This window comes from Syngnathus leptorhynchus, chromosome 8 (genome assembly GCF_054491065.1).
Source record: "Syngnathus leptorhynchus isolate UIUO chromosome 8, UIUO_Slep, whole genome shotgun sequence".
NCBI lineage: Eukaryota > Metazoa > Chordata > Actinopteri > Syngnathiformes > Syngnathidae > Syngnathus > Syngnathus leptorhynchus.
Window position 1 is genome coordinate 11,013,848 of NC_141202.1, and position 13,203 is coordinate 11,027,050.

Sequence of the window (13,203 nt, forward strand, 5' to 3'; positions counted from 1 at the left end):
TAAATAGCAGTAGCATGGAAAGATATTTGAGTCGTTCATTGATTTTTTTTTTTTTTTTTTCATACGAGTGTGCTCTTTGTCCTCACTAGTTGGACGACCGCGTCTACTAGTAACTTTTTTATTTCGACTAATATACGATGAGGAAAACAACATATGTGCTAGATGTTTCAAAGACTTTTAACTGGATACCAATGATATGACATAACGACTTCCCTTACTAAAAAGCAGTCAGATTTGACATGCTCCCTCTTGTTTGTTGGCTCGTAAGCTTGCAAGAGGAGGTATCCAAAAGCGATGATGTCACCTAGGAGGGCGGGGCAGGTGACGTCATTCATGCACAGGCAGAAAAAGGGAGGGGAAGAAAAAAGGAAGCTCACCCGATAGGTCTCGTTCTGAACAAAGTTTCACGAAAGTTTTTTTTTTTTCCCCGACTGGAGCTTTGGAGGGGATTACGATGCTGTAGGGGGAAGATCTGAAGGTGAGCTGGTGGGAGAGTGTGCGGTTAGTGCTTTTGATTTTATGCACCACTGGCAGCATGAAATGGTTTTTTTCAAGGCCTCGGCCCTCGAGTGGCCACAAGAAGGCTGCGTGAAGTCTATTGCGATAGGATCCTCCTTTTTTTTTTGCTGAAGTGAAAGTATGCAACTCAAAAGTCCACAATCTGCCTCATAAAGGAACCCCGCTGATTCGTCCGTAGATTCCCAACATGTCCTCCAACCTGGACTCCAGTCTCACCAGCATCGACTGGCTACCGCAACTGGGAATCAGCAGCCTGCGTTCGGGTCGCGAACGCGGAGGAGAGAGGGAGAGGAGGAGGGACAGAGAAGATGCGCTGGCTTCCGCGCACGACCCCTCTCCGGCCAACCCCAAAGGCAAACCCCCCCACAGCTACGCCACCCTCATCGCCATGGCCATCACGGCCGCGCCGGAGAGGAAGCTGAGCCTGAATGACATCTACACCTGGATCAGTGACGCCTTCCCTTACTACAATCACACGGGCCGCGGATGGAAGGTAAGCCAGCCAGCCAGGCAGCTTCCAATTGACGTGTCGATAAATTCTTTTCAGGCTTTGTAACTTTATTTATAAACCAAGAATAAGGAGACACTGTCTTGAATTCATTTGAATAATATTTGCTCTCCCCGTCACGTCATGTTCTCCTTCACAGAACTCCATTCGACACAATCTGTCCCTCAATAAATGCTTCAGGAAAGTTCCCCGTCCACACAACGACCCTGGCAAGGTGAATAGTTGAAAAGCTCACCACCGGATCTCACCCAACTTTGTCCCAAGCAAATGTTTTGTTGCTTCGACTTTTCCAGGGCTCCTATTGGACAATGGATGGACCAGCGGTGTCCAATCAAGCCAGGGCGTCCAAACGCCCTTTTCCGGATGAGGAACAGAAAAGGCTTGATGTGAGTGTTGATTAGTCAAAATCAGTCTATTAAAAAAAAACAAACGCTTGTTACATTTAATTGAATCATTCGGTGACACATTTTGAGTTTATCAGTTGTGATGAGAGCTACTTTTATCAACTCTTGCCATTTTTTACTTTACAGGCTCCAGAAGAACTAGAAAGAGGCCCCTCTCTTCATCCAGCTAGCCACAAAGGCATAGCAATTGAAAAATCCCTGCAGCAGCCGCTCCGCCCCGCTTCCCTCTCTCCTCCCCCATGCAAGGTAACAAACATCCTGAGCCTTCATCCACTCATTGACGATTATAGACGTCAAAACTAGTTAATTCCACGACGATCACATTGTTATGACATTATGAAAGTCACAACCAAATTCACACTAAGACGACGTGTTTTTGCAGCAACCTTACACACCATCTGCCGCCACCCCGATCAACGCTCCCCCCAGACCTGGTCCGACTCCCCCTATCGCGCCACTTTCCGCTGCTAGCGCCTGTCAGACATTCCGTGCCCACTTAGGACCGGAATCTGCTCCCTCTTCTCAACCCACTGCTTCGGGTCCCACTTTTTCTTCCCCTTTTCCTCTACCCGTGACCACCCCCTCGTCAGCCGGGTCGGGACACCCCACGGCCGACCCCCCGCTGCGATTCACCTTCGACGAGATGAACTTACCCGACTTGTATGCGTCTTTTAAGTCACTCATCAAGAGTATGAGGGAGAGAGGAGGCTCGCAAGGTAAGCATTGACACCCGGTGTGATATCACAATGCATTTACATGATCCTGTCTCCATAGGTTAAAAAAAAAACACAAAATGACAATAAAAATTCCCATTCAGATGACCAAATTTTTTTTTTTTCACCAGCCGATTCTACCACTGTGTCTCTACCGAGCAACGACATCACCCCGCTTCACACTCCGACTCTCCAGCCCATGTCACCTCACCTTGCACCACCACCTGCCCCACCCAGTGACACAGTGCGCCATTCGCAGCACAGTGAGTCTACAAATATATCAAAATCCACCAGCCACTAAATTCCACAAGTCTTTGGAGGACTTAAATTGCCGCTTGGTGTTTTCTCTAGCAGTACCAGCAGACTGGTTCACAAGCACGGACTCTCTGAAAGAGAGCTTCCGTATCGCCAGCAACCTGGACTGGGCCAATATCGACCTCTCCAGTCACCCAGGTGAGAATATCGAGCCACCCCCCCAAACAACACGAGACGATCCAAGTTAAAATTTTTCTTACTTTGTGTGGTCAGACCTGCTGGAGAGCATGCGCCAAGCGGAGTTGTGCGACTGGGCTTTGGACCCAGCGCTTTTCACATCTCTGTGCGACTCCCTCAATCGCTTCTTTGCCCAAAAAAACATGCTGACCTCGGGGAGTCACACCCCGTTGCCTCTGGGCTCGCATCACCCCTGGTTGCCTCAGCCTTGCTCCTACACCCCGCTGCCGCCGCATTTCACTGCCCATCCGTCGTCTTTCCACTACGGCCCCGCCAACGGTTCGCCGTTGCTCCGCAGGCCTCTTCACACGCAGGGCCATAACCTTCATCGACCTGCAAGCACAGCTGGTAAGAGATGGTTATGTCGTCTTGTGGAACTTTTCTCTGCATAGCAGAACATCTTGATGATTTGTGGCAACCCGCTTCCTCCTTGACGATCAGAGTTGAGCTTGTGCTGTTGAGTGGATTTGACTTTTTGGACGTGTTTGTGCGTCTTAGGTGGCGCGCAGCCTCAAGCGACGGCACCTCGACCTCGTCCGTCTTTTAAGAGCAGCAACAGCGAGGAGATCCAGGATGACTTTGACTGGGATTCCCTACTTGCCTGACATTAGTGAGCAAAAGATACAGTGCAATATTTTTGATGCGCTTCTTGCTGCATGCGTTTTGCAGATTGGTGTTTTTGCGTTGGATTTAAAAATCAAATGGATCAAGGAAAATAAAATATACATTTATTCTTGTCACATTATTGTACTCTGCAGCAGTAAAAATTGCAAATAGGATAAAGACGTGAAAGTACAGCACAAGCATGAAACCAGCCATGACGCCTGCTTCCTGTTGGCTTTTGTTAAATTTCATTAATAGCTTTCTTTTAACTTGTCAAATGTGAACGTTCACAGGCAAATTCACCCAGTATAAGATTTTTTTTTTTTTCCTTGTCGATATAAAATGTGTAAATTAAAAGAACAGCATGGAGCATGTTGTCAAGTCTCTGTCCATCTCCTCCACTCATTAGTTTTGTCAATGTCTGTCTTTGAACACAAAAAAACACCTAAGAACGGGATTGAAATGTTGCAAACAATCAAAAAAATGAAATGAAATCGACGATGTTCAATAAGAACAACAACTCATTTGAAATTCCGACAATGCAAAGTAGTAATACAGGTTAGTCTTTCAAAACAAAACAAATGGATGCAAATTAGGACCTGAGAGCGACTCACTTAAAGAAGACAGAACATGAAACGAAAACAAGGGTGGCTTAAAACGTACACACAAAGGTATTGGAAATATTTCAGACTTGCACAAGAGGTTCTTCATCCGGCACCCTCGCAACATTTTTTTCCACAAGCGGGTCTCGGATCAGTCAACCGATTGAGTTTCCACAGCAATTAGGAAATAAGGAAAATAAGCATTGGATTTATTTATATATGGCATGATCACATTTGATTTTCCTTGATTGTTCCCCAAAAAAGTGGATGAAATAAATTAGGTTTAAATTAATTGAAATGATTTGACCCACATTGTACCTGAAATGTGTGTTTTTCTTTTCAGTCCATGAGCAGTTGGAAAAAAAAAAAAAAAAAATTCTTCATGCGCGTTTTTCCTCTCAGAGATTCAGTTTGTCGAGGAAGAGGAGGCAGAGTTTCTTTCACCCTTTGTTTTGTTATTTGTCCTTGGCGGCCTTTTTTTTTTTTTTCTCTCTCTCGACGCGCAAATGTTAGAGATGAGCTTCACACGGATCATAAAGACGACTAAATAAATAGATCTCTCTTTTCCCCCGGACCCCCATAATAACCCTTCTTGAAATAAACGTGGTGAAATAAACGAGTCCTCGGTGAAATGCTTTTTGGACAGACCTGTGATTTTCTTTTCGGTATAGCCGAGTGGAAATTTGCGCGTGTTGAATAAAAAGGGAGCAGCAGGTTACGACGGAGGAGGTTCCAGCGAGCGAGCGCCGACACGTCCTCAAAGAAGAAACGGATTGGTGCTGGCTCCCGTTGTCCCGGCGCCCCCCACCGCACCCCCCGCGCCCATCATTTCTCCTGCTCTGCCGGGCCCGCCCAAAATCAGCTGAGGGGGCGCGACCCCTCCTGGGCCTATCATGCCGGAAGCGGGCGGCGCCATCGGGGACAGCCCGCCGTAGCCCATGGGGCCGGCCTGCATCACACCTAGGCCCATGCCCGGGGCACCCATGAGGCCCATGGCGGGGGCCTGCATGCCCAGCAAGGGGTTGGGAGGCACGGGGCTGGCGCGAAGACCACTAAGGCCCAGCGACGAGGGCTGAGGAGAGATGGAGCTCATGGGCGGCGCTACGCCGAAAGGGTTGGACGAGGCCGGGATCGGGGAGACGCCGCGGCTGGAGATGGTGCTGCCCGGGGTCACGGCCATGCCGGGTACCGGGGAGGAGCCTGAGGGGAAAAAGGGGCCACACTGTGATAAATAGGAGGCACCTTGACACGATTTTAAATGTCTGCGGAATCCCGGAACCAGAAAGCTCTGTGTGTATACATTATGGACACAATCCATCGACCTATCAGGAATGAATTCACCTGTGTTCTGGAGGAAGGGGTTGTGCGCCGACGACGAGGAGATGGAAGGAGGCGGCGGCTGTTTGGGCTTGGGTTTGGACGACACCAGCGAGTCCAGATCAACCAGAGCTGCGTTGGGTCCGAGGAAGGACTCGGGAGTCTTGCGCACGGGAAGGGAAGAGCCGAGGGACGTGAGGTCAAAAGGTTCGGGCGAGCCGGTGCTGTTGCAGCCCGTCGCTGAGGACCCTCGTCGCTCGGGCTCTTCTGAGAAATGAAGAGTGCAAAGTTGGCCACTGGACAAACACAGGAAGTCTAACCACGTCTACTTGAAGGGGATGAAATGTTGGACAAAGACAATAGTACAGTGTGTGTGTGTGTGTGTGTGTGTGTGTGTACAGTCATTCCCGCAAGTGACTCATGGACGTGAATGTACCTGTGCCGTTAGTGTGTTTGGCGGAGTCACTCCAGATGTCGGAGGTGATTGGGTCAGAGGCAGGGACAGGCACGTCCTTCGCCCAGGGGTCTACCGGCCCCCCTGAGGAGGAAGTGCTGGGTGGCACTGAGGGGCCCCAGGGGTCGACACTTGGGGGTGTCACGGCTACAGGGGGGAAGGGGTGGTGGATGCAGGAGTGGAAGGGGAGGGTTAACAACACCTTACAGGTACAAATTAGGGCTGGGCAATTCAACAATCCCGAAAAAAGATATATGAAAATAGTGTTCATATTAATACCAGAGTGATTGATTGGAATAATCGATATGACAATTGATTCTAAAAAGATTGGTTTGTGAGAGCCCAAATTTTCATTGTGAATTTAGTTTGCTATAAGCAAATTCACCCCAAAAAATTAAAGACATATTTTTTTTAATTTAGCTAATTTTAAGATCAATCGCCCAGCCCTGCTACAAATCCACAATCAGGATGAAGCAGGAAGTTTGTTTCCTAAACAGAGACTCTGATGTGACGCTGGTGGCTAGCCATTTTGTTTACTCTCATTTTTGCGGCATCACCCATGCAAACATGAGAGCACTCTGTTTGGGAAACGACCAGTCAAACCCAAACCGGAAGAAAACGATTTGAATCCTGCTTTCGACACACAGGGAGGATGAATTTCACAAGCATGCTTTCCTCCACATGAAGAAGAAAGCATGTGAGTGAATGACAAGAAATGGAAAAAGGGTAACAACATGGACACTGCGTGGCAAAAACACGGGCGGGGCGAGCTTTTATCGTTACCTACCTGAGCTTGCCCAGGGGTCCGCGTTGTGAACGCTGTTGGATGTCTCTCCCCAGGGGTCTGGAGGAGGGGCTATAGTTGGCGGCGGCCCTCCGACCCAGGGGTCGGAGCCGGTCGGGGAAGCGGGTGAGGCGACCCCCCACGGGTCTGTGGCGGTGGCGCCCCATGGGCCGGAAGTGGCGATGGGAAGGTTTGGCGGAGGGGAGGGGCCGGCCGAGCCCACGGTGGGAGCGGGAGCGGCAGTTGGAGGCGCCCCCCAGGGGTCCACGGCGCTCAGCTCCATGAGAGAGTTCTGTCCACCACAGAACATTCAGCAATGTCATCTGTTATGTTACCACTTGGCAGGAATTTTACAAAGCTTCATTTACATTTGGCAAATGCAGAGCCCACAGAGTCCACACACACACACACACACACACACACACACACACACACACACACACACACACACACACACACACACACACACACACACACACACACACGCACGCACACGCACGCACACACAAACACACACACACCTCTTCTGGCTTGGCTTTCTCCCTCTTGCTTTCCTCGATGGCCATCTGCAGTCGCAAGTCGTCGCCTCTACGAAGTCGCTCTTCCTGCCAGTCACACACACACACACACACACACACACACACACACACACACAACACAACACACACACACACACACAAACAAACACAGTGACATGAGCAAAGTTTGATGCACAATGAGGTTGGCAATAGGATTGGAATGAATAAAAAATGTATCTGGACATATCAGATTCTTTTTTTAAGATCATGACAATCTGTTTGAAAGACCAAGTAGGACATGCTGACCCAACTGACTGCCAGTTTCAAGTCTTACGTGAACTGGACTTTGCCACGGGGGGGCTGTGTTCTGTTTAAGAGGAAACAGACACCGGAGCTAACCAAACAAAAAAAGACTGGCCTACTGAATGACATTTTATCGAAGAGCTGAGAAACAAACACTTGACTGTGTGTGATGTTAAGCGCTTGGAAAGAAACCCAGGAGAAGAACACAAGTGAGATGTCAGTAGGAGGGATTTCAATTCCAGCCCAAAGTTCAGTGCACGAGGAAAGAAGAATCAATATTTGCACACGCCACCATTCGGGGTTAAATCGAACATATTTGGCATGCAAATTCCACAAACGGGATTGATTAGGTTGAAATAATAAGATACATGATAAGATATTTGATTTGATATAAATTACACATTTTCTCGTGCTTGTTCCTTTTCAAATTATAATCTAGGCCATTTCCTCCTTTGGTGTGGTTTGTTTGGTCGAGTGTTGAGTCAGGACAGTAATGCCCTTTGAATCGTTTCGATTCAAACACCGGCAAATGAACGATCGTTGTCGAGGGTGGACACGGGCTCTTCAGTTTAAACATTTTATGAGACTTATTGCTATTTATTTATTTAATTGTGTCAAAGGAAACCGAACCAGGGAGGAAATGGACAAAACTAAGACGGATCACAAAAAGCAAACTACAGGTGTAAAAGCACCGCTAACAATTCCTTTGACTTTAGTATGGAAAGGAAGCGTGCCAAATATAAGCAATCCATTTGTCATTTTGATTGGACAACGCTGTGAATTCCAGAGGAGAGAAAGTCAAGATAGCGGAAGGCCGGTGGGCGTGCCGGGCCGGCCGTGCCTGCCGACTGGCCCTAACCTCTTGAAGCATCTCTTTGCTGAGTGTCATTGCATAGTGCATCTCGGCGTCCTCCAGAGGGTCCTTGCTAGTCTGGGGGAGGTCAGGGGTTACATCATGAGAGCAAAGCTACACGCGAGTGAATCTTCATCGCATACGCTTGCCGGCATAGTGTGAAACCGCAGACTTCGACAAAAACGTGTTTCTTTTCGCCCACTCGACTGCTTTGCGTTACCTGCTCAGCTTCTTCTTTACTCATGGCCAAAGCCAGCTGGAGCTGGAGGTCCTCCTCTCCGGAGCTCTGCGGCCACGCCTGCTCGGGGTCTGCCCCGCCCGAGTGGGAGCCCACCGACAGGCTGCCCCCCAGGTTGGGTGCCGACGGCGCCGAAGAAGCTGGAAGGCAACGTGGAGAGACGCTGAGTGTGCTGGCGGAGGTCACCAAACAAAAGAGTCTCACCGCTGGAGGTCTGTGCCATCTTCTCTTTGGTTTTGAGGGCGTGGATCCTCTCCTCTCTTAGTCGCTCTTCATCTTTCAGCAGGATCACCAGCTGTTTGGCTTTCTCGCGCACATTCACGCCCTGCAAAATTCACGACAAAGACCTCAAAGTACCGCTGTAAAGAAAATAAATCACTTGCATCGCAATGCTGAGTTAGTGTAAGCAATTGTAAAGATGTTATAAAGTGTCCCATAAAGTGTTATTTTATAGCCGGCTTTGTGCGCTCCAACGCTTTGGACTCGGGCACGCTTTGGGCGGAACTTTTGGAACGAATCATTTTGCATTTCAGCAACCAAACACCTCGGTATGTTTGCATACCTGATCTTTGCCATCCCTGTCGATGTACTGGAAATCCTTCAGGGTCTGCACTGCGTAAATGTTCTCTCGGCACTGCTGGGCGACCCGCTCGGAACCCGTCTTGATCAGATATTCCATAAGAGTCATGGCCTGGCACATATGAACACGATAATATAACACGAAACATAAAAAAAAATAAAACTACTGCCATTCCAAATGCATTTGTGTGTGATTACAAACTGCAGCCAATTAGGGACAGTTACGTAAACATCTAGGGGCCATAAAAATAAAATAAAACTAATGTTATGAAATCAAATACATAATTTAAAATAAAATCCGCATCCTCCCACAAACAAGGTTCAAGTCTGCAAGTCAGTCATGCGCACCTTGTACACGTGCCTCCAGTTCTTGCCGTGGTCGTTGAGGCGCTTCCACACCATGCTCATGATTTCCGAGAAGGCCACGACACTGTACGTCAGATCGGCGATCTCGGACATCAGAGAGCTGCTGGGACCCCATGGGTCATTTGACGTCGCTTCCCGAACCTAAACGAGGGACAGAATAACAATCAAGTAACAATTTGTGACATCTTAACGTGATTATGCTCGACTATGCAGGTATATAATGAAAGCAAAGAGAGAGAAAAAAAAAAAAAAAAAGGAACACGATTAGCAAGAAACATTTTGCGATCAGTGCGACAGAAGATGGCAAACATGAGCTAGCAGAAAATGTGCCCACAAAAGGGGATGTGGGTGTTTTGACAGAGACAAAAAAAAAAAGGCAGTGCAAGTAGCTGCCATATAAGGCGCAACATATAACCTTGATTTCAGCCTCGGAATAGTTGTGGACAATGTTCTTCACTTGTCGCCGTAGCGATGAGGTCGACATGGCAACCGGCGGGCCGTCGAGCCACGTAGGGATCTGAAGGGGAGTTGGTTGGGAATTGAGATGTTTTCACACGGATATTTAGGTCATCAAGGGTTAGGGTTGTCAATGCTATGGCAAAATGAGACAAAACCTCACAATTTCTCAATTTGATCTGTCAAAAGAGTTTGTGGAAACCTTGCATTAGCTCTTGTAGCAATAAAGGGAGCATATGTCAGTGTCTCGCACACCTGTTACTCAAGAATAATGCAGAATCGGGCTTTTCCTCTTGCTACGCTTGCTGGACTTTGAGTCTGGGGCGCCGCTCATTCACAGCCGGCCGTGTCCTTTTTCTTTCCGGGGCAACATCGGATAGCAAAAAAATCACAGCCGGCGGGAGATGAGAACTGTGGAGTGAGAGAAGACAAACAAAAGCAGCTAAATGACATGCTCACTTGCTGTTGACTGTCTGCTAAGTCACCCACACGCGAGCACACGCACAAGCAGAGCAGCAGATTCCGAAGCGCCCGTGATAAAACGAGGACAGAGCAGATATTCAGTGGGAAAAAAAAATCACATGATAGGAAATTAACAAACAACTCATGGGCACAGAGAATGGATTTTATCTGCTTGGGTGAGCAGACAGACTTACTGATCTAGATTTCACGATTAGAAACGGTTGGTTCTGTTTTTTTGTCCACAAAACTGGACATGTTGCCTACTTCAAGTACTTCACTCTGCCTTCAAAGTAACCCAGCAAGGATATTATTATGGGGAGCGTCTTAGCACAGCCTGATCTTTAAAATACTGAAACAACCGCATGTTTATTCAGACTACTTCTTTAAATAATCACTTACTGTGTGCATCGACAAAGTCAGACCAAACATATTTAAAAAGGATATCGAAGCAACGCACCTACCGACAGATCAAATTGTTTGCATAACAAACTGGGAAATTAGCCACTGCTGAGTTTCAAAGTTCAAACAAGCCAGTGAGTAAGGGCGTAGACATAACTTTTGAAGCTTGGCCTTCCCTCTGAACATATACAGTCAGTGCATCCAAAAAGTCTCTTTGCGATTCTTAAAAAGAAAATGATGATTCAGGTACCCTATGGATGAAATAGTACTATTAAATAGACCCCTAAAAATTACTTTGGACCCCATCATCTAACAATCCAAACTCTTAGTATGGTTTATTCAGGTCAAAGTGGACGATCTAACCGGACTCAGCATTTGACAGAATATCATTTTGGGGAAATGTGTGTTTCAGGTTTTTGTTTTCTACATATATAATACAATGTATGACGAATGTGGTTGGTGACTTGCTCATTGTCGTAAAATATCTTTTAAGTTAGGGTTTTTAGAAATAAAATTGAGTCGTTTGAAGTGAATTTACCAACCCTTCAGATCAACAGCTGGTAGCAACACACAGGTGACGTCATGACGAGTGAACACAAAGGTCACCGTGGAATAGAGAACCATTACTGTCATCGTTTAGTGCAAGTCCAACGCGGTGTTCTGATTAACGAGCATCAAATTGACATTAGAAAAGTCTCCACCCGGCAAAGCAGCTTGCCTGACACGCCTACCAACTTAGCACTTGCTGTGCTAACTTAGCTTTACAAAAACGGACACTTCCTTCAAACATTCTGAAATAGAATGCTTAGAAAACATTCCAATGTTTTACGAAGCACCCGGATGAGCGGTTAATGAGCTAAAAATAACATACTTCATTTGACATATGCTCGTGCTATGCAATGCTAAGCGCCGTCCCGTGCGCTTGTACCTGAGCTAAAGAAGCACTTTGCCCCCAAGCTTTCACTTGTGTGGCTAAAGTAGAATTTAACCACACGACGGCTTAGCTATCCACCAACAAGCTAAGACTCCTATCTAAGCATGCGATTCTGCCCCCGTGTTAACCATTAACCACATCGGGCGTCAAAATGAGTGTTATGTTACCTACCGGTGAGTGGTCAAAGGTATCACTCACTTGCAGCTAGGAGAGATTAGCTAGCTAGCAAGCTAGCCGATGCTAGTTGGCCAATAGGACTGCGAAACGGCGCGGGCATGTCCGGCATGAGGAGTGCGGCCGAGTGTGACGCGGTCACACGAAAAACCAAAACGTGGGCCACATTGGTGACGAGACGGCGCGAGGAGGAAGATTCGAATTGGAGCGTGGGGAGGGGACTGACCCCGGGTTAGCCTGCACGTAGCAGCAAGGAGGAGATGGCCGAGTTTCCGCTTCCGCTAAGTGACTACGACCAGACCGCACCCCCTCGCCACCTTTGTTTTCCTCACGCGCGCGCGCGCGCGCACGCACGCACAGCAAAGTCGGCAAGTACTGTGCCGTGTCACTTTGAATCCGTTACAAAAACGTCAATAAAATAGACGAATGACAAGATAGCTTGATAAAACTCATTTACTCGATGAAAACAACTTCCATCCATTGTGTACCCATCTATCTATCTATCTATCTATCTATCTATCTATCTATCTATCTATCTATCTATCTATCTATCTATCTATCTATCTATCTATCTATCTATCTATCTATCTATCTATCTATCTATCTATCTATCTATCTATCTATCTATCTATCTATCTATCTATCTATCTATCTATCTATCTATCTATCTATCTATCTATCTATCTATCTATCTATCATCCATCCATCCATCCTTCCATCCATCCATCCATCCATCCATCCATCCATCCATCCATCCATCCATCCATCCATCCATCCATCCATCCATCCACCCACCCATCTACGATGTTACTGTCTTGGTCATGCAGTGGGGCCCATCAGGGATGCTGACTTAGCATGGCGGGGCTGTGGTCGTATCGTGCGCCAGCCACACAGAGGCATCCTTGGACAAACTGTACGCCCACAGTCTTTTGTGGACCCATAAATACCACGTAAGCCCCATGGATCAGAACAACACAGGAACAGCTGCCCTTGCAGACATGCGTGTTCTCATGTTCTTCTTTTATCCCGCATGTGTCTCTCTTATCCCCTCAGGTCTCGGCGGCAGGAGAAAACGCAGCGGCGTGACCCCTGCGAAATGATAGCACGCTAGTGACAATGCTGTGGAAATATTAATCTCGTGGAGATAAACCTTAAAATGCAGGCGATTATCATTGTCACAAAGGCCATTGTGACAGGTGGTGTGGCGGCTGGTTATGTCACACCGCCAAACTTTGTTACTCCACACACATCATTTCATCCAAACAATCAAATGGGGGGAATAAAAAATAATGAAATCTTCTTGTTGGCATTTGAATCAGTAACTCCCAACCTTATCTAGGTTTAAAAGGTCTTAAAGGGGTTTTTTTGCAGTAAACTCATTTTAGTTATGTTCAAAATAGGTCAAAGGTGAAGTAAGTCCAAGTTTTGATCAAAAACAAGATATATATGATGGATCTGATGCTAGTAGCCTAGCGGCCCGCTAACTTTTAAAAGAGTGATTGTGTGCATTATGTACTGTACATAT

The 13,203-nt window shown here is 47.2% G+C and overlaps 2 protein-coding genes across 5 annotated transcripts; one reads left to right on the forward strand and one right to left on the reverse strand.

Annotated features, from left to right (window-relative positions):
* Positions 1 to 346: 346 nt before the first annotated feature.
* foxj2 (forkhead box J2) lies at positions 347 to 3,719 on the forward strand. Of its 2 annotated transcripts, none has more exons than XM_085917830.1 (9): positions 347 to 1,012; positions 1,167 to 1,241; positions 1,321 to 1,413; positions 1,558 to 1,677; positions 1,814 to 2,147; positions 2,276 to 2,407; positions 2,499 to 2,597; positions 2,673 to 2,984; positions 3,135 to 3,719. In XM_085917830.1, the coding sequence occupies exons 1-9, from the start codon at positions 707 to 709 to the stop codon at positions 3,239 to 3,241; spliced, it is 1,578 nt and encodes a 525-aa protein (XP_085773956.1). In that variant the 5' UTR covers positions 347 to 706; the 3' UTR covers positions 3,242 to 3,719. The 2 variants fall into 2 exon arrangements, with proteins under 2 accessions (XP_085773956.1, XP_085773955.1); XM_085917829.1 differs by having other exon boundaries at positions 2,496 to 2,597; positions 3,135 to 3,717.
* On the reverse strand, positions 3,343 to 11,958 carry epn1a (epsin 1a). Of its 3 annotated transcripts, none has more exons than XM_085917827.1 (13): positions 11,703 to 11,958; positions 9,965 to 10,120; positions 9,669 to 9,770; positions 9,236 to 9,394; positions 8,871 to 8,999; positions 8,513 to 8,633; positions 8,291 to 8,448; positions 8,077 to 8,148; positions 6,918 to 7,001; positions 6,400 to 6,688; positions 5,595 to 5,759; positions 5,183 to 5,425; positions 3,343 to 5,041 (listed from the first exon to the last, which is right to left on the reverse strand). In XM_085917827.1, the coding sequence occupies exons 3-13, from the start codon at positions 9,735 to 9,737 to the stop codon at positions 4,599 to 4,601; spliced, it is 1,932 nt and encodes a 643-aa protein (XP_085773953.1). In that variant the 5' UTR covers positions 9,738 to 9,770; positions 9,965 to 10,120; positions 11,703 to 11,958; the 3' UTR covers positions 3,343 to 4,598. The 3 variants fall into 3 exon arrangements, with proteins under 3 accessions (XP_085773953.1, XP_085773952.1, XP_085773954.1); XM_085917826.1 differs by having other exon boundaries at positions 11,676 to 11,958; XM_085917828.1 differs by lacking the exon at positions 8,077 to 8,148 and having other exon boundaries at positions 11,676 to 11,958.
* Positions 11,959 to 13,203: the final 1,245 nt, after the last annotated feature.

Bases quoted from the DNA above. Each gene is read 5' to 3' on its own strand.
- foxj2 (XM_085917829.1), top strand. From the start codon at position 707: ATGTCCTCCAACCTGGACTCCAGTCTCACCAGCATCGACTGGCTACCG. The intron at 1,242-1,320 runs GTGAATAGTTGA...CGACTTTTCCAG, and splicing joins CACACAACGACCCTGGCAAG to GGCTCCTATTGGACAATGGA. The intron at 2,598-2,672 runs GTGAGAATATCG...TTGTGTGGTCAG, and splicing joins CGACCTCTCCAGTCACCCAG to ACCTGCTGGAGAGCATGCGC.
- epn1a (XM_085917827.1), bottom strand. From the start codon at position 9,737: ATGTCGACCTCATCGCTACGGCGACAAGTGAAGAACATTGTCCACAAC. The intron at 6,689-6,917 runs GTGTGTGTGTGT...TGTGGTGGACAG, and splicing joins AGAAAGCCAAGCCAGAAGAG to AACTCTCTCATGGAGCTGAG. The intron at 5,760-6,399 runs GTAGGTAACGAT...TCCCCCCTGTAG, and splicing joins GGACCCCTGGGCAAGCTCAG to CCGTGACACCCCCAAGTGTC.